We start from the raw sequence: 26,038 nt of genomic DNA on the forward strand, positions 1-26,038 counted from the left end.
CAAAGTGTCCACTTTTTCCTAAACAAAACCTTCTCTTAGCAACACTCTGTAAATGTAAATGACTTTGATTGACTCTTTTCCTATTCATTTTGTCTCTATGTGGGAGGTCTTTTGCAAATATTTCAGAAACAGGGCCTGGGACAGAGGCAGGAGAAATTGCAGTTCCGGCACAGTGTGTTCTTTACACTGACATGGATTATTGCATAACGCTGTGCCCTTGCCTCTTCCCTCCAGTCACTGTGATCTAACAGAGGTCCTGCTGCCCTTGTGCTTCATTGTGTGAGTGCAAATCTTTTTCTTTTTTTCCCCCAGGTGTTTGGCCCGTCCATGAGTCTGGACACATTGGTTTTCTGAAATGATCTTACCTACATCAATGTCTCAAGTATTTAGTATGTGAGCATTAAAAGAAAGATATATTATGTGCATGCGTATATTTTCGTTAATAGCCAACATTGTATAAAATGCAATAGTTGTAGATGGAAATCATATTATAGCGATCAGAGAAAATGATAGACTCAACAGTTTAAACGCTCTTTTATTAACGTGAGCACCTGTGTGGCCGATGCTTTTGCCTCACACAGTCCAGCGAACCTCAAACTTCAGGAACTCCTTTTCCTCTAACTCCCACCCACACTGCGCAGGCTCGTTCTTCAGAAGTACAGCCTACGCCTTAAAAGCCCCACACAACCAGAACACATGAAAGAAAATGCATCTAGATCGCACCTGATATTGAACATAAACGGTCTTTAGACTTGCTACACTATTATTTATGTTGCTTTAATCTCAAAATCACGATTAAGTGAACATGGGGTGAATTTGTTACTGCTTTGATTTGAGCAATGTTTTTTTCACGACCACAGATGCTTTGAACTTTTCAATAAAACTGACAATTTAAAAACAATTCAGATGTTTCTTGTTTTCATTTTTTTTTTTTTTTTTTTTTTAAGAAAACTTTGGAATATCTTCTTAACTGGTAATCATTTTTTTTTCCTGTATTCCCAATATCATTCTGTATCCTGTTAATTTTTTTCAAAATCTCTTTAACAAAATACATGATTGGTGTATTAGTATGCTTTGTATTTTTGGTTGGTTTGACTAAAATAGTTTGTTTGATGAATTTACAGAACATACCAAGTTGTTTAATAAATTTACACAAATGACAAATTATTTCTAAACTGAAACCCTCATGCAAGCAGACTGCCAATCTCACATTTATTTCAAACCTTTTAGGGTCCATCGTGTTAACTTTTCTACCATAAATAATCAAGCTATGGTTAATAAAGTGCTGCATATTCCTGAAAGTCGAGTACCCCAGAAATACTTAAATCATAACACTTGAATAACTGTTTATTTAACCCCTTAACGGTCACCGTACCGTATACGGCACGCCTAACTTTACTTCCCTATATTACTATTTAATCCTAATCTAATTATGACAAACTATATATCGTTGGAAAGTTCTAAGACTCCTAAATAGATATTTAGGACTGTTTTTTTGTTATAAATTATGTAGGAACATAAATAGATGAATTTATGACAAGAGTGCACCTCAAAAAAATCTACGTAATAACAGGAGTTCTGACCTTCGTCACAAAAAGTTGACGCACACACTTTTAATAATTGATATGTTGGTTTTTATGCTAAAATTTCATTAGAAAATATATAATCTAGTATTTGTCAATAAAAAAATATAAAATAATATTATCTTCTAAAAAGTATAATATATATATTATCCTCTAAAATATTGTATTATATTTTTTCATCGCTTTTTTTTATTATATTACATATTTTATTAGTTATCATAAATAAGGTATCATTTGAAAGCTTATGATCTCAGAATTCATCCTGTGAAAACTGTTTTGAAATTGGACATTGTGTTACCATAGAAACGGTACTCTAAATTATTTTATCAGGCTCCTCCCCTTTTGGGCATCCTTATGTTTCATAATTTATGATCAGAATATTTTCTAATCTTGAAAACACATATTGTCAGAAAGGTCTGAGTCTCAAGATTCCATATTTTGTGACAGAAGTGATATTTGGACAGAAATGTATTAATTTGTTATGGTAGAATGCATACAGTAAAATTCAATGGAATTCAATGACACCCGGTGGCTATTTTTGGTAATACGCCTAAACAAAATCTCATGGGAACTTCATTTTTTGTGATATCAACTTCAAATTTGGAACACAACTTGGTTAGATATTTGGCTTTGATTTTATAGTAATTTTTTTGTAAAACATATTTTGTAAAATATATATTTTATATAAAATAAAAATATTAAATAAATTATATTTGATTTAATGTAAATTTAAACTTCCATAACTTTTTCATACTTTAATTTTTTGAAGTGCTTTCATTTCAGCAATAATCTGCTATTTTTTTACCTTTAATACAAGACCAAACTTAGGTCTATACTCCAAAGCATTCTTGAATTACAACCATTTAAGCTTGAATAGTGCATTTTAATGTCCATTCTCAAAAAGGGGTAAGGGGTTAACTTAAATAACTCAAAAGGTACTCTGTTAGGAATGATCCAGATATTGAAAAGGAAGGATGTATTGCTCTATTTGCTTCCTGCATGTGGATCTGGACTGTACTTCACAGTCTAGCACATGGAATATATTGATTCATTAGCATCCTGTTATATCAATTCGAGCCTGGGAATTATGATATGAACAGCAAAACACTTGCTTTTGTCCTGCTCATTCAACAGGAAGTAATCTGTCTACTTGTTTATGAATGAACTGTGTGTTCCTTCCTCTATTACCCTCAAGCTTAGGGACACAGTGTCAGTAAAGAGGTGGGAATAATTTCAAAATATGTATGTTTATATAACAAGTTTGCATCACTAGGTGTTCTAGGTTTTGTAGAAAGGATATAAGAAACAAAACAACAATAAAACATTTTATTTTCCTTAAATAACAATATTTATCATTTGTATTATTGCATGTGACTCTTTTGCAACACAAACAAAAGCAATATTTATCTAGAATATTTTAAATGATCTCTTAACAGCATGACAATAAACAGTATATGATATTTGTACAATGGAAGACAGCTTGTTCAATTAAACCTGGCAAATATTGAAAATATATTAACCCTTTGATACATACAAACAATATATATATATGAAGAGTTCAGATGCAAAAGCCTCTAAGTGCCATCTGAAATTTTCTTCTAGAATGATCGTTTTTATCAAGCTCGTTTATTTAAGTTCAGTAGTTTCACTTAAATGACAATTAATAGGTCATTTTCATTGCTATTTAAGTGAAATTACTGAACTTAAATATACGAGCTTGATAAAAATGATCATTCAAGAAGAAAATTTCAGATGGCACTTAGAGGCTTTTGCATCTGAACTCTTCATAGATATTTATACTTAGACTCAAGATCTTCAAGAACACTGTTAAATATATATATATATATATATAGATAGATAGATAGATAGATAGATAGATAGATAGATAGATAGATAGATAGATAGATAGATAGATAGATAGATAGATAGATAGATAGATAGATAGATAGATAGATAGATAGATAGATAGATAGATAGATAGATAGATTTGTTTCATAAAGAAAAATAAAACAAGTTTTAAAAGTTGGCAGAATGAAATGTACAAAACAGCATAAATTCAATATCTCTGCAAAATATTTTAACAAATATATTAACATAATATTTATACATTTGGTTCCACTTTGTAAACTAATCTGATTAGTAAGAATTGCATATACAAAGGGTGAATTAATGCTACCCAAGAAGCAAGAACTTCCTAAGAATCAAGAAGAATGAGTACCATTACCTCAAGAAATTACATAATAAAGTAGCATTGTGTCATGTGTCACTCTTATTTAGGACTTTAAACATAAAATTTTAAAAAGCATCAACACGTCTATATCAGTGCTATACATGTGTTTTTAGATAAGGGATTTATTACGTTTTGAACAAATTACGTTTCACAAATGCAATGTGTAGTATCTTGCATTTTTTTTATTTGCTTAGCCGTTTGTGTAGGAGAGGAACTTAAATGTCATGAAAATGTTAAGCTGATCACATTTTTGTATTTAGCCTAGTTCACAACATTCAGGGAAAAGCAGAGAATGACTAAAATTACTCCTGTTGTGATCATTTTTTCTGCCCCACTAATCTGTTCACTCATACTGTCTAAGTGGGTTTTGTGCTCTACATTCAGATGTGTCATGTGTTACAATCTAGTTGAATGAGACATCACTACGATATTATCAACACAGAGCCAATGTGAGCATATTAAGACAGTCACCAACTATTAAACTGTGGTCAAGTAGTGATGCACAGAAAGGAACAGAAATGATCATCCAAATTCTGGACCCACACATCTAAAAAACTGAAAGTGCTCATTTGAAATAAGCCTTTGTCTGGAAAAACTATCAATTCTGTTAATAATATTTTTTAAGAGATTAACTTCCATTTTACTCTTTCTGTTTTAGCCGAAGGTGGTGTCTTATGGCATTTTCTGTGGTCAAAATTCATGTGCATCGATACCATCTAGTAGTGCATGCTAAATGGGAAATAGTCACTGTTACCATATATTATATTACTGTTAAATGCAATTCTTGAGGCAGAGGAACATGGAATGGCCATGTTTTATGCAACAACGTGAGAAAGTGACAATGAATCTGAGAAAACATAGGATTTAAAGGTTGACCATATTTGGTCATAAATATAATATGTACTAATAATGTTTAGATATTAATTATTATTTGCAATAACCACCTCTGATTATGTGGTAAGACACTCTGAATATAAAAAGTGGACCATTATACAGCAACTTATGTTTTTATTTAATAAACTAAATATCTAGAAAAATAGAGTGTATACAATAAATATCACGTTTTGATATTTTCTCATTGTTTAGGTCCAGATAAGTAGTCGCAATTTTGCGGACAGAGAGTAAGGCTTTGGATTGGTCATGTGAGAACATTCAATTTGAGGAAAAAATAAGTAGGAATTCTTTATCTCTTCTAAATTACATACATCAGTACAAGTCTTTTCCTAAGAAAGGACTTGTGGAAATATTTTAGTCATCATTTAAAATGACTAAAATACCACAACTGTAGCTATTCATGTGATGGGTTAATAAGAACCTTACAGTTGTTTATGTCAGGTAAATGAAGATTACATATTTCAGGGAAAACTATATTCCAATTATTGTTAACATAAGTGTTCACATCAACAACAATTAAAAGTTCAAACATACAAGTGAAGTGGCATGTATGTTTCGTGACTCTTGTTACCAACAGAGCAGCAGCTTTGTAGATCCTGAAAAATGGTGCAGGAGTAGCATGTTAAAGTGGCCTCACTAGAATAATCACAACCCAGCCATCGGACGTTCAGCTTTAGGATGAGTTGCAAAGGTCACAGTTCATTTACAGCAGCATAGTCCAGACCAGACCAGTCCAGTCCAGTCTAGTTACTGGTTGAGCTTCCACTTTCCCTCAGTACCAGGAGGAATAACCTCTGCCTTGCTCAATCTGAAAGTAAGGGGGAGGAAAAAAAGAGAAGATATCTTTAAAGCTCCATTTGAAACAAAAATGTATAACCACAAGCAACGAGAATGTAAAATTGTTGAGAAAAACTGTAGCTGCACTGTAGTAGAACCCCTGGCGTCAAATTATCTTGAACGTTATCCAGCAGCCTTTTACAAATAAATTTTTTATGAACTAAACCCATTAAAAATATGTCCAAAACACTATTAAAACCCGAAGGTACTCACAACAAAGATCGTATTCTTTCTTCGCTCAGTACAAAATACCTTTTGACACTTGTGTTTTCTAAAATAAAACATGCGCATACACAGAAAAGAAAAAAAAACTTCTCATATTTTATTTTATTATTAAATGTACCTCCTTTTTATGACATTTTTTAGTGACAGTTCCAGACCAGCATGAGTGATTAACCCATGATGCACAGTCATATTTAAACCTCTCTCAGATAAGCGAGGGAAAGGGTATCATGTCAGGAGGGATGGAGCTAGCAGCAGTCTTAACCATCTACTGTCCACAGATGGGCTAATCCTTATATAATTCCCTGATAATCTCATTGGAATTATAGTCACAGACCAAAGAAATGGAGGAAATCTCAGGGTCTTTCTTTGCTAGGTCTTGGGTGATCCTGAAGAGTATGAATCACATAATCTGACAACTGACTGGTAAAATGATGACAAAGCACTTCAGACTTCACCTTAATTTACATGAAAGGAGATGGCGAATGGGAGATAGGCCTAAGATGCAGCCAGTGATAATGGCTGGAGCAAAGATGATGATTACACATGACATTTGTGTAAGATTTAATATTTGTTTCTTGAAGCAAAATAGAACAGTAACCCATAATCCTTCAAGAATAATGTGGACTTCTCAAGAGGACTGTCCTCTTCAGGAATGTTTAATACACTTGCTTCAAGATAATGTGGAGTGAGACCATATAGTCAAGGATAGAGACATGGAATCTGTTAAAAAGACTATAAGACTAAATTCCCATATTGCCAGACTTGTTAAAAAGTTAATGAAATAAAGTCATAAACCACACTTGTAACTGAAAGTAACTATCAGGTCATGATGAAACTTTGTCAATGCAGCAGGGTGGTGCACCATTCAACATTTAGGCCTAATTGAGAATGCTTTTTATATTCCAGTTCAATTCCTGAATTTAAACTTAATTTGAATTAATATTGTAGTAAACAGTATAAATAATTGCAATTTGAAGTTGAATGTAAGGCATTGACAAAGCATTGTCTGTGGGTACCCAGATAGCAACAAAGTCTGGGCCGAGTCTGGCTTAAATTAGGCACTTCTGGCTTAATTCTGGCACTGTTTTTTTCACACTCCTGTGTCTAACAGTACTAGGCTAAGCTCTGGCTGGAGTCTGGCTAACCAAAAGAAACAAAAATCAAATTGTATCTTTTTGGCTGAGCCCTGGCTTGAGCTCGGTCTACCAGAATTAGAAAATATTTGGCTGAGATCTGGTTGGGTTCTGGTAGAAGAGCAAATAAAAGACCTCTGGTATGAATGTGCTCTACTGTAAAATAGCTGTGTAAGATGTGTTGTTAATTGGTTCATATTTTATACATAATTATAAGGTTAATTTTGTCAAAAAGAATAAAATGAAATCTGTTTATTATAGGCCTAGTTAAAAATACCTATAGATATTTATTCAAATAGTAGACTTTTACACATAAGGAGGCAAGAAGACTTTTCTTTTTTTTTTTAAAGGAAAGAAGACTTGATTATACTGTTGGCAAGATTATTTTAATGGGCAGTTAAGGAGGTGACAATGTGCAGAATGAAAAAAAAACAAAACAAAACAAAAACATGAGATGTTTGCAAAATGTTTGAAGACAAAGAAAAATGGTTCAATCAGCAGCATCATAAAAGACAAAAGATTGAATGGGACTGAATGAGTACTTTGTGGTTATCCAAATGGTAATCAAAATGCCACAAAAAAGTTTTGGCGAATTGATTACCATTTGTACAGTATAACGACAGTTTTACTAAAAAAACCCATGGTTAAACTGTTTTTTAGAGCAGTCTTCTTGCTCGGCAGATGGGTCAATGCGCGTCTGTTGTTGCTGATACGATGACGCAGTTTGCAATGCATCATGGAAATAGTATTGGATTTACATATACGGCGTTAAATCCGCTTTACAAGAAGGACTACTTTTCCCAGAGTGCACCCCGTGACATCATCCCGCCTACCAGAGGATCCGGAAGTTACGTAGCAGTTATTCAGCAACTCATATTTTTCCAACGCAGTCTCGCGGTGAAATTCAAATTGTCGTTCTAACCAGAGCCCGTCTCCTATTAGACATTCTCTGTTCTAACTTCGACAATCACGCTATCTTGGTTTTTTCTTTTGGAGTTTTAATACATGATCAAGGTAAGTTGATACTTTTTAAAATATCTAAACTAACACGTAGATTTTAATCTATAGCGCAGTAACGTTACTAGATAGGCTTTTTTGGTTGTTTTCTGTGGTTGGATTTTATTTGCTTTTATGTTAGAGGGTCTAGAATTAAGCCCCCATTTACAGTGCTTATTATATGAACATATGTGGGCTTACAGTGAGCGAGGTAACATGAGAAAAATGGCTATTAAAAGAGTCAACAAGATGTTTGAATCTTTGGGAAAATAAATTAATTCAGTATACAACTTTACAGTCTCCCGAACAGCAATACAATCACTGTGGCATCATGAAACACCACAGAGAACAAGCCTCTCAAGCGATGACCGATTAAAGGTCCCGTTGCATGCGATTCCATGTTTCAAACTTTAGTTAGTGTGTAATGTTGCTGTTAGAGCATAAATAATATCTGTAAAATTATAAAGCTCAAAGTTCAATGCCAAGCGAGATATTTTATTTAACAGAAGTTGACTACAAAAAACGGCTCGATTGGACTACACACCTCTACATCCTGCATTAGTGATGTCACCAGAACCGTTTCTTGACTAACCTCCGCCCACAGGAATGCTCCCTCAACTCTACTGGCTACTTGCGCACTTCTTATAACTTAGCCTACTGTGTTTACTCAGCTCTTACGGTGATTTTCTGAAGTAAAACTGACGCTTCATCTTTTGTGTGATGTACAATAAACTTTATTAAACTCATCAGTACATGTTTGATCATCATTCAGACAGCAGACTTGTAGGCTATTAATAAATAATGGATACATAGCCTACAAGCAGATGACAAATACGTTATAATAACCGTAATTAAACTACTAAACCATACCTGTTTCATCTCTATACAGCACTCTGACTCTGTAGGCATTATTGTCCGACTCGAAATAAACGCCGTTACTGAGAGTTTCTGATATTATCATCACTCCGTGAGATGAATTTTTCCTGACAGACTGAGCACGAGCTCATGAAACTCCGCCCCCTGTGTCGTCCAGCAGCACCTCATTTGCATTTAAAGGGGACACACTGAAACGGCTCGTTTTTCTGAGCCCCAAAAAATGTCAATTTAAACATGCTGTAAAAAATGATCTGTTGGGTATTTTGAGCTCAAACTTCACATACACACTCTGGGGACATCAGAGACTTATTTTACATCTTGTGAAAAGGGGCATAGAACGGGACCTTTAAGATGTAAGATTTTTTTTTTTTTTTTTTTTCCTATCATATAATTCACTGTTAGCGTAAGGCTCATGTCATAGCAGATGTGGTGTGGTAACGTTAAACCCTTTCAATACCTGTGTTTAATGTTTTAGCACTTCTCCATGACATAATATCTAAACAAGAAATCCTTATGGAGCAGCAGAAGAACATTGTAAGGATGGTGCGAGATCTCAAAGCAAACAACGTTCGGGAGGCACAGAACCAAAGTCAAAGACCAAAACTGTTTCCAATTGAAGACTTAAGGTCATTAACTTCCCTGGAAAGTGATCTTCGATCATGTCCAGTAACAAGACAAAAAGTGGTAGGTAACACTGTCAGTAATGCACAGTTGCATGCTGTTATCACTCACAAGTCTGGTTGTAATTACTGTTGTAATTAAATGGTGTGTGTGATAAATCTAAAACATGAAAAATCTAACAATAACAAAAACTATTTATATTTGTCTAATTTGGTAAATATAATATCGATATTAGCATGTTTTAGTGTTTTGACTTAATAGTGATGGCATGTTTTAAAAATATTTCAGGTACTTGAACTGGGATTGTTGGGTGTAGTCGACTTAAAGGACACGTCTGGCGGATTATGAGGCAAGCATTCAAAAATGACGTTCTCAAAGTGGTAAACTGGAGAAGTGTATATGGAAAAACACCTTTCCAAAGCTTGCAGCCTAAAAACATTGTGATTGGTAAGTGCATTTTTGTTGTGTCTAAGTCTATCTGGAACTTCATGACTATTCCCTCATGTCATGAATGAATGTTGAAAGTTTTAATAATTTGACTGGTGGTGTCTTTTGATACAAATGCTTTATATGTCTATTGTTAATTTTATTTAAAATTATTTTTTAACTCTGTATTTGTATGCTCCTATTCTAGAGGCTGTAAGAAGTAATCCTGTGTGTGCACAGACATCTGAGTTGGAGGTCGAAAAAGTTTTTAAAAGGTGGTTTCATCTAGCTGGTGATCGCGAGGGTGGCGAAAAAAGGAGGACACCTTTGCAAAATGTAAACCACACATTTTAAGTTATTAGGGAATCTGTTTTGCATTGTTGCAACTTATATTTTAATTTTTTTTGCACATCTGTAAATATAAAATGTATTTCATTTGTCTTTTATAACCAGCTTTTAGTTTGTTTCTGTACTTTATGATTTATGCATGACACTTTTGCTTTGTCTGTATCAATTTAATTTATTGCTTTGTTTCTGTTGCATTTTTTGGACAGTGGCCGAGAGGGTTCAACACGCTGCAACAGAAGACAATGCATGAAAATAGAAAAAAACACAAGCAAATTTACAAAACATCTTCATCAGTTTGACAGTATGCAAAACACAACCAAATACACAAACGTACTGCAAATGGCAGACCAACAACGCAAATATCTACAGTAGTGTTTTTTTATTATTTATTTTGTATTATTATTTATTGGTTGTATTGTATTTGCAGCATGTGTTGTGAAACTGTTGTTTTCTTAAAGGAACACTCCACCCATTTGCATTAAGCTTTGCAATGTTAGAAACCCAGTCATACTATTGAAGGGTCGTGCAACATTTTCTCATTTTCCCCTGAGACGAGAGAAATCCGTATTTACCTCTTTACACTTCCTCCTACAATGACGCAAAAATCGTAATTTTGCGTCATTGTCGGAGGAAGTGTAAGGGGGGGGATTTCTGTTAAGACTACAAGCAATAGTTCCCACCCTTTCAAACCCGCCCAAAGGGGGTTGGACCTAATGCGCTAACAGACTTATCACAGATCAGATTCAGATGCTATTTGCAGCGCATTTTTGTATTTGGTTGTGTTGAGTATTTTCAGCATGTGTGTTGTCAAACTGATGAAGATGTTTTCTTAGTTTGCTGGTGTTTTTTCCACTTTGCATGTGTTGAGATCTCTCGGCCACCGTATTTTGGTTTGTTTCTGTATTTCATTAAGCATGCCACATACACTTTTTATTAAATTGCATAATTGCATTATTTTTTGTAACATTTTAATTTAGTGCTCTGTCTTTTTATTATTCTTGTATTGTGAATATGTGTTGCTTTTGTTTTGCCTAACTCTAGTATTGGTTTATCTTGTCTTTTTCCTGTAGTTTTTATTTTTCCACTTATCTGGCTGAGATTTTCTTCCCCTCTCAATAAAATGCTGTACTTTGCATTTGTGTAGTGTCATTATTTTATTATTCCTTGCACAATATATAAGTATTACACAGGGATAATTTCTGGTTCAGTTTTGGGGACTGGTATAATATTGGCCCCGTTATGGCTGTTTTCTGGATAAGTTGTGGCTGAGTTCTGGGGTAAAGCTGGTGGCAGTTTGGCCTTTGTCTGGCTGACATCTGGGGATTACGGCGTTGTTTTGGGCCAGTTCTGGATAATATCTGGGGATTATGGCGTTGTTTTGGGCCAGTTCTGGATAATATCTGGGTACATTGTAAAACTCTGGGTGAGTTTTGGTCTGCTTCCGGCATTGATCTGGTTGACTTTCGGCAAACAGCACTTGGGCCAACCTTGGACCGTAATTCCATGCGGTATGTGGGCCAAAATCTCAGCCGAAATTTAGCCAGATCCGGCCCAAAGCCAATTTGCTATCTGGGTATACTCATGTGATTGCCTGAAATAACAATAGTTAAAGCTTAAAACCTCGGTTAACCTTGGTTAATTTAATCCTGGGTAATTTACACAAATTCCAATATGTTTCAGGGTCAATGAGCAGCAAGGATGCAAAGCTACAACTGCCAAAAGGCTCAGGCTTGCATGCAAGTAGATGAATTGGATGGTGACCCTCCCTTTTTTATTCAGCTGATGAGATTTAGGGTTTGCGTGATGGAGGTACCAACAACCATGTCTGCAGCCTATAATGCAGTTTGTAATGCTGAAAGCTCTAGGCAGCAGTGAGTGATGCTTGGAACCGGGTAATAGTCACGCAATGCTGATTTAATGCACGCATGACATAGCATCTCTGCTAGCTTGCGCATCACTGGATAGAGATGTCACAGCACCTCCAACTGTGGAATAAGTGAGCAACTGAGTCCTGTAAGAAAGAGTCTAAGCTGTAGATTTAATAACGGGTTAAAAAAAAACTTCCACTGCGATGAGTTAAAATCTAGGCCTTTAATTGTCAGACACCCAAAAACAAATGAGGCTGTGCAAAATCATCCTGAAAATGCTGTGACGTCTACATGAGGACATGGTTGTTGTGAACCTGCATGAATGACTGTCTATGTCTGAGTCAATGCTCCTTTCATCCGCCTCAAAACAAGCCGCTGAACAATGTCTAATCCCCCACTCTCCCCTAAGAGTAATCTCCTCTTGCTCCTGGCTAAATGTGGGTAACACTGACAGTGTTGACATGGCTATCTCAGGCGGGAACATCCCGGCCTAGTTTAGCCAGCTCTGCAGAGGTAGAGAATCTGAGAGAACTGCTTGGGTTAACAATTTTTGTTGCTTAAATCTCAGCGTGGTTAAAGTTAGAGCTCAGATTAGAGTTGCAAAGTCTAGGGAGCTGACATTAAGCACCCCCTAATGAAAAAAAAAAACAAATAAATGTCTGGCCAAATATTCAGTTTAGACTCACACAAATAGTCAATAGATTGAAAAACCCCTCTTCACTGACAGACAGCATTTAAAGAAAGAAAGAAATCACAAAAGAAGTGAACAGAAAGAGTAGGCATTCTAGCCTTCAGTGTAATACATGCTTTATCATTCATGATAAATAAAAATTAAATACTTTCTATGGTAATTGACCAGTGTTTACGTTGTTGTGGTATGAAGATGTAAAGTTGTAATTAAGTAGTTTCTTCAAGTAGCTAAATGTGGGAGGAGAAAGTAACAACAACATAGAGTGAAATAGTAAGAAATTATTCTATAAACAGACACCAGGAATGTGAGGGAGAGAAAGAGCTTCAAAGACAGAGCTTCTAGCTTCAAAAGAGTAGTGGAATAGTAACTAAATTCTCTGAAAATGCACACTCACTGTCCTTGTGCTAAAGTTACACAAAAATGTTTGTGTGGATGTGTGATCTATTCTGCTGTTCATACACATTCACAGTCAGCCAGAAATATAAACTGTACCATTTCACACCTTAAAATTAGTGATGCATCAAAATTTCAGACACCAAAAACAGTCAGCCGAAACAGTAAAAAAAATATTATTAGGCATAAATTGTTTTTGAGGGACAAAATCATTGATCAAAACAGTGATATTCAATTAGCACTTCTCTGATGACACATTTTGACTGTGGCAGAGTTTCGTTTACACAATGTAGATAAAGTACAAGAGGTAAACATGTCAGCAGGGTGGACGCACATCACCGTGACCAAAAATGATGCCAGAGTTGCAATCACCTGAGAAAAAGACACCCAGAATAGCATAAAGTGCTATTTTGGTTTTAGTGTTCCTGTAAAACAATTATTTTGGTGCATCACTACTTAAAATGTGCAGGTTTGTCTGAATTTAAAAAACACTTTCATATTTTCTTTTCTCATGATTTCAGAGAGAAAGAGTTTCAGTAACTGAAAGTTCTGAAAGGTTGGAGTAACACTTTACTTACTTTTGTATGTAGAATGTCTAAATGTATACAAGTCTCATTTAGCAAAATATATATTGTATAGCATGGTGTTAATTGAGGGACGTACAAAGTCAACCAACTCATCATGTTCATAAAACCACAAGAGCAGTAAGAGACGTGTTAAGCTACAAATTCATCACAGAGACATTCTACATTTAAATGTCAATGTTAACAAATAGTAGCCTAGAAATCTAGACGCACCCTAGCGGCAGCAAAATTTATTTTGCAGCCAGTGTAGTCAACTCTCCATTGACTTTCGAGCTGGAAAAACCAAACTCAGGTCAAGCCAATCACATCGAGTATAGAGTAGGCGGGGCGGGCTTAACATAATGACGACAGAGTTGCGACGGTTCCCTGCTACTTGAAAACCATAGCTTGAAAACAAAGAATGGCTGCTGCTGCTGGTGAACAGCGGTCTTTCGGCTTTGGCCGCGACTCTGGAGGACTTGGAGTTAAGCTTTTCTTTGAGAAAAGAGCAAAGAACGGCACTTAAGTCATTTTTAAAAAAGGAAGATGTGTTGGGAGTTTTGCCGACTGGATACGGCAAAAGTTTAATATACCAACTAGCCTTCTTCGTTGCTCTGATTGGTTGTAGCGCTAACCTATTGCGTGCAGAGGGATTTTGAGAGACAACCGTTTATCCCGCCCCTCGGATTGAGCCGTGCCAATGGTGAGTTGCCAGACCTAACATCTTGATGTAGGTCTGGCTTGCCAGGCTAAACAAATAGCCTAACTACAAAACAATCGAATCAGGGAGAAACAGGTAATGACATTGACCTTGTTTACATGCTTGAAATTTTAAATTAAGGTCCATATTCTGGTTAAGTATTTATTCTGAAAAAGATGTTTACATGCTCCATAGCAATTGGAATATGGAATATGGAGTAAACAGAATATTCTGAATAAACAAGCATGTTCTTTTCCTGCTAATTATTTTGTGGAACTTTTCTTTTGTATTCTTTCCATTTATTTCCATTTGCATTTAGTAATTCTGCACAGTAATGTGCTTGTAAATAAGGCAACATAATAAACCAATTTCTTGAATTGGAGGTGCCTATTTAACAAGCAAATCTCACTGCGATCCCTAGCAAAAAATCTCCTGTGCTCAAGTAAATTTTTACTGATAAATCCAACAGAGAATCAAAACACTACCAGTAAACAAATGTGATACCATGACTATATCATATCATATACCATATCATGGTACTGCCACAGCAGGCTGCTTTTTTTGACAGGTAATTTTGAGAAATGAAGCACCTGCACTGCTTCATTATGGGGTTTCTCTTTCTTCAACTACGATACCAATTTTCAACTAATACGTTATGTTTTCACCAGAGCTGTTTAATTTGTTCTACATAAAAAAAAAAATAATAATAATAACTGCATCAGAGTTAGAGGACAAACAAAAATTAAAGCATCATGATTTTGACAGCCTCTGGCATTCTATGATTTAAAACACATCAAAACAAGCTCTTGTCAACACACTGTATGCTGTCATGTGTCCTGGCAGTGAGTAGAGACCAAAACAAGTGAGTATTCGCCTCTCCCAGCAACCTTTACCCAGTCATGCATTCCAAGCGTGAAACATCATCATTACCTGACAACGACCCCACAAACAACCACCTGGCTTGTTTTTCCTCCTGACTGAAGCACATGACTTAAGCCTCCATCAGGCCCTCCCCTCCCTCTTCTGCTCAGCCGACCCGTGTACATGGCTGCACATGTTCATTTCAGAGACACAATGCAAACTAGCTCTTACTCCCCTCCTGCCCACTCTTTTCTCAAGGCTCAGTACTCAAGACAAGAAAGAGTTAAACTCACTGTGCTGTCCACTATCCATCCTCGGCCTGATGTTTACACTGCAGGCTGCCTGCAATGAAAACTACCAGCCATGAACAGTCATTTAACCACTGGGGATAATTTTGGCCCACAACACTGCCTCCAATTGAGGCGTTATGGAAATATGGGAGTACCAGGCGATGTGCAGTACGTGCACATTCAATCTTCTGTGTGCTATGCAAAAACAGTGCACAGGAAAATGCCATAGGGCACTGTACTTTATTAAGAGCAGCATATTGTTACGGCTTGTGACCGCAGTTTAATCTCACAAACACCCGCATGATATGATTCAAGTAGGCAAATGAACACATGCACTTTTGCAGGAAATATGTCATGTGTGAGGAATATTTGACATGGGAATCCTTCTTAAACTTAGGTAAGTGTCCCTGTTAATGGGGAATTTTATTTAAAATAATAATAATTATAATTATAATAATTTGGCTTCATGTTTGACCAAATAGGGTGAACAGGGCATAACAAAATTAAGGGAAAGGTCGACCAGGCGATACGTTTTATTGAACGAAAATACTGCTGAGCACGTGAGCCAAATGCCTCAGAACAACATTTCGCATTCCTCAGTGCTTCATGATCCATCCTCTGAGAACAGATCTATTTAATAGCTCCGTTATACACAAGCCTATAGCCCTTAAAACAATGTTTAAGCACTAACGCACTTTGGTCTGTAAAAAGCCAGCTTTGATCGAGTTTGGGGTAAATAAACAAGCGTGCGCGCACCGCTCAATACTGCAGCGTCATAGTGCCTGCGCAGTTGGGTTGTTTACCGCGCGCGGGCACTCACACAGTCACGTCTCTCATGCTTCAAATTTCTCTAGAATTCCTCTGAATGAAAAACACCTTATCAATGCCATAAACGCCCCATATACTGAGACAAATAGCCAGAGGTGCAAACCTCTCTAAATATTTTGAGTTACTTATTATTATTTCGTTCAGCAATAATGTTTTGTTTAATTACTTTAAGTAACCTACTGTGTGCATATAATTTCGATACAGTTGTGTCTATATCTATAATATGCACATTTCCAATTATAATAAACACACAAAAAAAAACAAATGTTATGCTAATAGACTATAGAGAGTTGCAAATTAAATGCTTTTAAAATATTGCAGCATTTTAATAAATGCTTATTAAATATTTTTATATACATATATATATATATATATAATCTATTAGAATAACATGTTTTGTGTTTATTATAACTCTAAATGTTATAATATATATATATATATATATATATATATATATATATATATATATATATATATATATATATATGTTATACATAGTTTAGTACATATACATATTGCAGTATATAAATATTTATGCCAGTCATCTTTTTGAATCATAACAGCCAATCACATTATCTGAACTCACCTTGTACAGTGGTTGCAGTCTCTTTGAATCCCAGACACACATATGGAGTTGCATGTAATCCATTTATTCCTGCTTTACAGCAACCACCAGTCTTGAAGCCCATAAGGTTTTCACAATTGCCCATCTCTTGTTTCTCTATGAGGTTTAAGGCGATGTAGTTAAGTCCATTCTGATAACCAGCTGAAGTCTCTCGGCACATGGGAGACCCGTACTCCTCATCAGAACCTTCACTGCTTCGGACAGAGACATTCTCTACTGAGGCAGAGCTGTGTCGCTTAACATTATGTGCAAAGGAAGGAAAGACAGGTGCAACTGTGGTGGTGGATGAAAAAGTCTCAGAGCTGTGCCGTCTCCGGCCTTGAGGGTCTGCCCGGATCACCTTCGCTCCTCCGTTTGGGTCTACAGAGGAGGCAGCCAACAATAACGCACCAATTCCTTTTGACACCCCCTGGTCGCTCAGGTCCAGCTTTTGAACCCTGCTAGTGGGGCTGACTGAAGCACTCTCATCATTCTCAGACAGGAATGGAGGTGAGATGTGACCATTGTTGAAACTCATCTCAGTGTAATTGTCTTTACCTGTGCCAGATGGGCATGGTGAGTTTCTCCGTTCATTAAGGAAATAAGCCCCCTCATCAGGTGGGCATGGGCATTCAGCCAGCTCTGGCATTCCATTCAGGGGACTGTTAAGTGCTTCCCTCAGTTTATGAGAGTGTAAATTCTGATTGAGGTTCATGTAGTCTGAGAGGGGGGATCCCTGGCCGAGGTTGGACAGTGAACCCTGGCTTTCCACAGAAACCATAGAGGGAGAAGAGTACTGTGTAGCAGCAGCAAAGTCTATGTTAATGTACTCACCAGGGCTTTTAGGCTCACAAGGGAGAGGATGTTCAGTCATGCTGGGAAGCATCCTCAGAGTGTCTAAAGATAACCTATTGGGCCTGTTGACTCTTGCTATCTGTGCCATGCCGTCAGGGCGACGGAGAGGTGGCAGGGCAGAAACCCTGTTGGCCTCTTCTGTTGGATTTTGGCTCTGTGGACTCATCAAAACATACTGGTCATCCTCTGCCCGTTTAGGTGCCTGGTGTTTGTTAAAGCGAATACTTAGAGATGGGGAGGATCGTTGTGTTGTTTCACATTGACCCAGGAAATAATCTGGTGGTGTGGGCGAGACATATGTGTCAGCCGGCGACATATTCATGTATTCTCCATTCACTGCTTTCCCATCGGAGCTCTCCAGTGAAAACTTGGATCCAGACCACATCTTCATGTACCCGCTATCCTCTAGCGATCCACTGCTGGGTGAGTTAGTAGTGAAGCCACTGCCTGTTGGCTGAGGATGTGACCTCGGGTTAATGATCTGCTTGGGTGCTGAAACACTCATGGGACTCATGAGCATGTAGTGGTCATTTTTGGCACACTGAGGTGCCATGCCTGGCGTCATGGGCATGTAGCCGTCATCACCCACATTACTGTTAGAGCCAATATCGATTTTTCCATAATCATCTGGGTATGAGACCTTCGGAGATGCAGAATTTGTTCTCCTGTTCGCAGCCCTCATCAGCATGTATTCATCAAGTGACGCTGAGGATAGCTGGGAGTGTGCTACCTGTTGCCGCGGGGTTGTCAGAGAATACGTCCTCTTCCTGTATATATCCATGTCAAATATGTCTCTGCTAGTTGGACACATCTTGTTCTGGGAGTTGGATGGCCTGTCCATCACCATATAACCATGGAGCTCACTGGCTTCTCTTGAAGGTGGTGTGCTGGAGAGAGAAGAAGGTGTGTCACTCCTGTTTGCTAGGTTGTACCTCACATCCCCTGGGCTAGAACTGTAATCGTCACACGAGAGGAAGCCAGTATCATTAGGTGACCCAGAAACAGAACCACTGCAGCTGGAGGGTCTATGTACTGTGGATGAGATGGAACCATTAATACTGATTGAGGACAAACTTAATGGGCTTACAGCAGATGGGGGCGAGTGGGACATTGTCGTTGACATGGACCTGCTGTGATGAAGCAGTGATGGTTCTGATGTCCGGCAGCCCACCGAGACAGTATTAGATCTGCTCATGTGGTTCCGGCCGACAGCTATCGGGCTTCCATTCTCAGATATTGATATGGAGACCGGCCTGGTCATGGTACCTTCCCCTTCACTCGCTGTCCGTATTCGACAAGAAGAAAATTTGGTGACAGGAGATGTGGCTGCTGTACTGTCCGTCCTTGACCTCCTCACCAACCCTGTCTGACTAGGGGGTAAATTGTTAAAATTCCGCCGAGTGGGTACAGATATGGGATTTGATCCTGTTGACTGGCTTTTGCTGCGTGGTCTGAACTCTGACAGCTCTTTCATCGCTTTCATAGCTTCTAAAATGGTCTCATGTATATTTTGTGCCACCACAGAATCATCTGCTTGCATCCACAGCTCTCCAGGTCCAGTAGAGGCAGATCTGCCCACCTCAATGAAGAAAAAGCTATCAGAGTGCCCACATCTGCGTATATTCATCAACTGCAGGGTCACAGATGCCACCTCCGAGTTAAGTTTAACAAAGCTAATTGTCCGACTTGATAAGCACAGTCTGTAAACTCCAGTGATATTTCTGCTCTGCCCAATTCCCTTTGCTTTAAGATTAACTTGCCATACCTCTTTATACGCAGCATTCACCGTTGTAATCATGCCGTAATTTCCATCGTCGAAGCCCACCAAAGATGATGCCGAACTAGAAACGGAGCTGTCACACATTTTCCCCTTACTTAATAAATCAGATAAATCTCCGTGCCAACTCTCCTGCTCTTGCTCATTCTCCGCAGCAACAGCAAAATACTCGTCCTTGGTATAGAGAGCTATCAAATACCTGTGTTTCGCGTCAGCGCGCTTGTTTATGCTCAGACAAGAGTCGAGAAAAATTACTCTTTTGGCAGTGGACTTGTTTTTCCATTTCTTTTCATTCTCGTAGTACTCCAGCCGCGCAGGGAGTCCGTCACTCTGATCTTTCAAAACAAAATAGCGCCGATGTCCGTGCTTTTGCTTCTTGAGGTATCCACATTTTCTGATGTTGTTTGAATGAAAGTTGTTGTCATTTGGTAACGAGGATCCCGCTTTAATAGGCGGACTTGCCATACTTGCGTTTACAATTTATTTACTGAAGTTTATAGAACTTGTTATCCATCCGCAGTAAAAAGAGATTTAACTTAAATATCCGAGAAGTGGAGATTTCGGCGCTGTTTCACCATGCGATGTTTTCTTGTTCACAGCAAATAACTTTTCGCTCAGAATGACTGAGCTTAAGAAAAACAACAACATGTGACGTTGCACACAGCCCATCTTGGGTCAGTGGGAGAGAAAAAAAACAGTCATATAAGGCGGCGCAATCTTTAGGAGGCGTGCCTGCTAAGCCAACGAATGGGGTTGCTCATTGGATTCATTGGTCAGGCGAAATGATTGACGGGTCGTTGACAAATCCGTGACGTGTATAGGCAAATCCCCCTTCATTCAAGCTGTTCTCCCCTCCTCCTAAAACAAACAGAGCTGTGTGGATGACAAATCTATCTACTGTACGCACTTTAGTGATGCAGAGACGTAGGTTAGCTTTAAAAAAAAAGTGTTTTAATGTCGCAGAAAAACTAGTTTTGAATGTAAGCAAAATATATCGGCATGTTACTTACTTAAACCTACAGACTCCAAACACATTCGATACAGGCTTTAAACATCACCATGCGATGACGACAGAAACTGCAGAAGATCCTTAGCTATTTCTGAATTCTAATTTAGTCAGACTCAATGTTCATTTAAAATTTGTCAGACAGTGAAAAAAACGTATTCGAGGGATTAAGAAAACGCATGTAATTTATTAAGATCGACGCATGGAGTCCATTTTAACTTGTAAACAAGCGTGAAGTCGTAGTGCGCGTGCTGCGTGTTACATAACGCATATGATGGTCTATTTTTACACACTCGGGGTGTCCCTGTCCAGCAACAGTGACTGCGAATTAGCGTTACACATACCATAACATAAAGAAAATAGAGATTTTTTTAAATGAATGTCGACTATGAAACTTGCGTCTGTGGTGCCACACATATGGATTTTCTGCGTGGAATTATTTGAAGCCATCGAAAAGGTGGTTTGTATAGAATCCTCTTGGTTTTCATATTAGAGCCTTAGCGAGACTAGGAACTTTCTGGAATGGCAGAAATCTGTTTGTTCCAGAAGAAAATTTAAGTGGGCAGCACGTAGAAGTAAAAACACGCCACCTCATGGTCATTTGCAACAACGCAAGAATATAAATATCATACATTGAACTCAATGCATCATGGTTTATAGGCAGTTCAAGTTTAAAACTGACCTTTGCATTTAGTGAGATTATGCAAGCATTGCTGTGAGACCAACAAATTTGTAGCCATAGCTACACATATGCCTATAAACCACAGCCAAATGTTTGCGTGGTCTTAATATTTCTACTCTCAGTTGAACATGAACACCTTTACCAACTTCTTTAGTTTGGTTATACTAGTAACTGCATTTCATAAATAATCGAATGAGCATTTAAAATACCATAACTAAAGTTTCCCAGGAAATGTATGTCACATCAAAGACCACTGTAATAATAATAATAAATGCCTTGCTACCTGTTGCATAACACTTTTCTGAATAGTTCTTCTTTGACAAGAATCAGTAGCCGATTTGTTCTTTGCAATTGCTTCTAATTGTTTCCCCTTGCAATGATGCAGCCCAAATCAGGTCATAAAATAAAAGCAGCACAACACTTCAGTCTGTGGATTTTGTATTATTAATGGATGTGTGTGTAATCCAGGGATTTAACATCTTAGATGCAAGGTTATTTGTCAAATATGGCATTTAATTTATGATACAATGGTACAATAATACAATACAATGGTACAACTCATTACAGTACCCGTTTATCCAGCAGAACCCGGTAGGAGTAAGAGTAAGAGTGGCTCTGTAATTGGTTTTATAATCTGTCCCTTAAAGAAGATTATGGTATACAGACAGCATGACTGATCTACCTTGGGAAGATTTGTGGCCTTTATACCCCAATTCTGAAATGAGCAGCTGTCTATTGTTAATACTCTCTGTCACACACACATGCAAACAATGATTAAATAAGCTTCAGACGAATGATTGCTGTCATGTTGCATTTTCCTCAGATTCTGTTGTGCTGTTGTTCTGTTTGTTGATCTGATCTGATGTTTTTGCGTCACCAGTAGCATGTGTTTTGGGGCATTAGCAGTAGGCGTCTCTAATCTTACACAACAATGAAATGAAGTAAATGAAGCCCATTGATCAATCCACAACAAATCTACTTAGGCAAGACTGCAGGTGTGACAGGGTGAGCTGATGTGGGGCCAAGAAATTGCTAACATTTATTTTAAAAAACAGTATAACAACATGGATATTTGTATTTGCATGGTCCTACTTACACTGACATGTATTTTAAATAGCTGCATGATCTAATATTGCAAATAAATTATATAATTTTTTTCAATTAACAAATTAGATTTACATATTAAATATATTAAAGAGGAAATTTAATATTAACAATTACCCAGGGGGCAAAGGGGGTTTAGCATGGGCTGCTGTAAAAGGTTGTCATATAAAATGAAATCTATGATGTCTGAGGATCACAACCTGGGTGGACAACCCGGTCAACAAGCTGCTGGAAACTTGTAATTATAGGGTCAAAACAATGCTACCTCCAATTCTGCTTTAACTCCCCGGAATCACCCAAACATGCTAAAAAGGTTTAATTATATTCATGAATCCTGAGCCATATCTCCCTGATACTTTATGCTAGAAACAAACTGAGCACACCTTTCAAAAGAGTGGAAGATAAGCTTTCATCTGATGCATTGATTGTACATGTAATTAGAATGTAAGAGTTAACAATGCCTCTTAATTCATAGGTAGGCAAAAAAAATGTAAAAAAAAATTTGAACATTCCATCTGTAATCGTTAGAATTCTTTTCCCTTTGTTGTTGTTAAAATAAACAAATTACCATGTGAAGTTAACTTTTACTAGATGAAATCATATTTTGATCATTTTCACTAACCAGACAGTCCTCATGGCCCATAACACATTTAGAGGGAATTCAATTTCAAGCCTATAATAGCCTGTCAATTCAAACAAGATCCAAGAAAGAAGTTTACCATTAATGATGTTAATTGTATACTGCTCTGTTTCTGTATGTACAGTATATCGTTTGCATATTTATGCAATATCTATTATTTGTATTGCAATGTCTATTTCTAATATTCTTTCACAAGTGGGATAGCTTTATTTATTCTACCCAGCAAGCAATTTTGCGTCTAATAGACGTCTAATAGCCGTCAAAACACAGCCCAGACGTCTAGGCTAAAACGAGGCTAATTTTGGGCTGTCAGTGAAAATCTAATAGACGTCTAAACATAGCCCAAGAATAGACAGCTATTGAATGACTACATATATACGTCAAATAGACGTCTAACCATAGCCCAAGAATAGACAATTAGACAGCTATCGAATGACTATATTTATACGTCTAATAGACGTCTAACCATAGCCCAAAAATAGACCAGTCATCAATTAGACAGCTATTAAACGACTACATATATACGTCTAATAGACAGGCAATATGGGTCTAGGCTAAAACAAGGCTGATTTTGGGCTGTCAGTGAAAATCTAATAGACGTCTAACCATAGCCCAAGAATAGACTAGTCATCAATTACACTACATATACATGTAATAGACAACAAAATGAGGCATAAGGATTCTTTTCACTCAAATATAACAGGTTCTCATAAATGAAAATCCATCCAAACTAATTGATTATAAAGGGATTTATTTAGAACAATTATAGTAACAACTTAGACAACATTCAAACATAAAAATGAACAAATAAAATATTGAAAAATATGTAAAACAACTTAAGATACTAAAATTTTTAAGAATTAATTGTTAGCTTTATATCCATAACCACCACCCCCTGCTCTCCCTGGTGCTTGTTTAAAATGACCAGAAATTGCATTTTTTTATTTCCCATTCAGTCGCCGAAGGAAAGTTGGTCATCACTGCGTCTGCCAAATGAGAAAAAGAAAAAAATTATTGCTCAAGAAAAGCATTGATGACAATCATTTTGAACTAATTACAGTCATTCACTTTTGCTAGGATGCACACTAGAGCTGGCCAATATAGAGTTAACGGAATATAGATTGAGACTATATAATTGATATCAATATAGACAATAATTTATATCAATATTATTAATAAATTAATAACAATAATTGAACATTTTTGCCTGCATAATGGTGATGCACTAATTATATATATATACACATATACATACATATACATATATATATATATATATATATATATATATATATATATATATATATATATATATATATATATATATATATATATATATATATACATACATATATTTTAAGGGTGTAACGATACACGTATTGAGCCATTCTGTATGAGGCTTTCGGTTCGATTTCAGTACGGATTTTTAAACAAACAGAACTGTTCGTTAGACAATTTTTACTGCTGACCAAAAATTTTTAATTACAAAAGTAGGCACGTCAAAAAGCGCGCTCATAATGTAAGAGAAATCATAACAAATCGTGACAACAATCGTGCTCTTTCAGGTAGTGACCATATAGACCTGCATTATATGACTGACTGACAGACAAGAACAGTTTGACTTAAAAATATCAAAATTGAAACTACTTCAGAAACAAAGACACCTACATCTTGGATTCCCTTAAGATAAGCTAAAACATGCCAAAATTTAATTTCAAAGTGAACTATCCCTATAAATCATTCTTTATCACTTACTCATATAACTCTAATGAACATAAAAAGATAGTTATGGGGTAGTTCACTTAAAAAAAAATCATGTAAGCATTTACTCACTTTCACTTGGTTCCAAACCTGTATGGCTTTCTTCTGTTGAACACAAAAAAATATATATTTTGAAGAATGTTGGTAACAAGACATTTAATGGTAGTCAGTGACAAGTACTTTGTTGACTGATTGCTGGATAATTTGCAATAAACAGTGTCTTTAAATCAAATAAAGTGGATTACATCACTCCAGTTGTGAGGTTTTTACACTGGCTATCTGTCTGTCAAAGAATTCATCAAAATACTACAGCTGGTTATTAAATGAATTAACATTTTAAGGCCAAAGTAAATTTCTAATCTTCTGATGCATTATGAACCATCCAGAGAAGACCTCTCAGGTCATCTGGGATAGTAGCCAGCTACTTTTATATCAAATTTATATATCAAAATTAAAAAAAAAAAAAGTCAAAACAAAACATGGAGAAGCAGCATTCAGTTTTTATGCACCATATCTGAAACAAATTCACTGAAAACTGAATGTATGCTGCATATTTTAATTCTTTTAAATCGATTTTAAAGACTTTACTGTTTGCCACTACCTTTTATTAATTGGAAAGGAATTTTTTTTTTTTATATAATTTCTTTTCATGTTGCATATGTTGCTGTTAAGTTTTATGTAAAGTACTTTGAAAATTTGCCTTAAATCAAAAACTATTATTTCTTACTCTAATCTAAAAACAAAAATATATTGGTATCTTTAATAATAATAAAAAATAGTAATGATAATATTCATAGTTTCATGCTTACCACCTTGAATTTAGATATGGGCACACAGTTGCAATAACACATGCAGGTAACGTTAACGTTAACTTGTTGGAGAAAAATAGTACTCTGCAATGGTAATGTTAAAATGTCACGGTTTCTACACATTATAACAACTAACTAATTTAAACAAAGAACATAACAAAAAATAACACTCATACTTACAAGATCGAAGCTGAAATTTGAAGGTTTTCAGAGTGTTGCTCGCCCGTTGCTCTCTGACAGCAGCCTCGTGTAAAATAAAATTGAAAATGGAGGATATGTGTATCTTCTTCTTCTTCTTCTTGAATTTTTATTGGCGGTTGACAAACAACACAATGGTGTATTTCCGCCACCAACTGGTATGGAGTGTGGATCAAGACGACTAACCCCCCCCCCCCCCCTTTCTTTCTTTCTTTCTTTCTTTCTTTCTTTCTTTCTTT

General features: G+C 36.6%; 1 protein-coding gene and 2 long non-coding RNA genes across 3 annotated transcripts; 1 reads left to right on the top strand and 2 right to left on the bottom strand.

Moving 5' to 3' along the window:
- Nucleotides 1-2,895: 2,895 nt before the first annotated feature.
- irs2a (insulin receptor substrate 2a) lies at nt 2,896-20,446 on the bottom strand. Its single transcript, XM_081394594.1, has 2 exons — nt 16,950-20,446; nt 2,896-5,515 (listed from the first exon to the last, which is right to left on the bottom strand). The coding sequence occupies exons 1-2, from the start codon at nt 20,062-20,064 to the stop codon at nt 5,511-5,513; spliced, it is 3,120 nt and encodes a 1,039-aa protein (XP_081250720.1). The 5' UTR covers nt 20,065-20,446; the 3' UTR covers nt 2,896-5,510.
- LOC308686222 lies at nt 7,255-12,975 on the top strand. The gene is made up of 3 exons (XR_014029543.1): nt 7,255-9,458; nt 9,684-9,842; nt 10,030-12,975. It is a non-coding gene; the product is annotated as an uncharacterized lncRNA (long non-coding RNA).
- A 3,338-nt stretch (nt 20,447-23,784) lies between the features above and the next one.
- Nucleotides 23,785-25,840, bottom strand: LOC308686223. The gene is made up of 3 exons (XR_014029544.1): nt 25,782-25,840; nt 24,865-24,897; nt 23,785-24,017 (listed from the first exon to the last, which is right to left on the bottom strand). It is a non-coding gene; the product is annotated as an uncharacterized lncRNA (long non-coding RNA).
- Between the last annotated feature and the right edge of the window lie 198 nt (nt 25,841-26,038).

This window comes from Scardinius erythrophthalmus, assembly GCF_964197995.2.
Source record: "Scardinius erythrophthalmus genome assembly, contig: HAP1_SCAFFOLD_47, whole genome shotgun sequence".
Lineage (NCBI taxonomy): Eukaryota > Metazoa > Chordata > Actinopteri > Cypriniformes > Leuciscidae > Scardinius > Scardinius erythrophthalmus.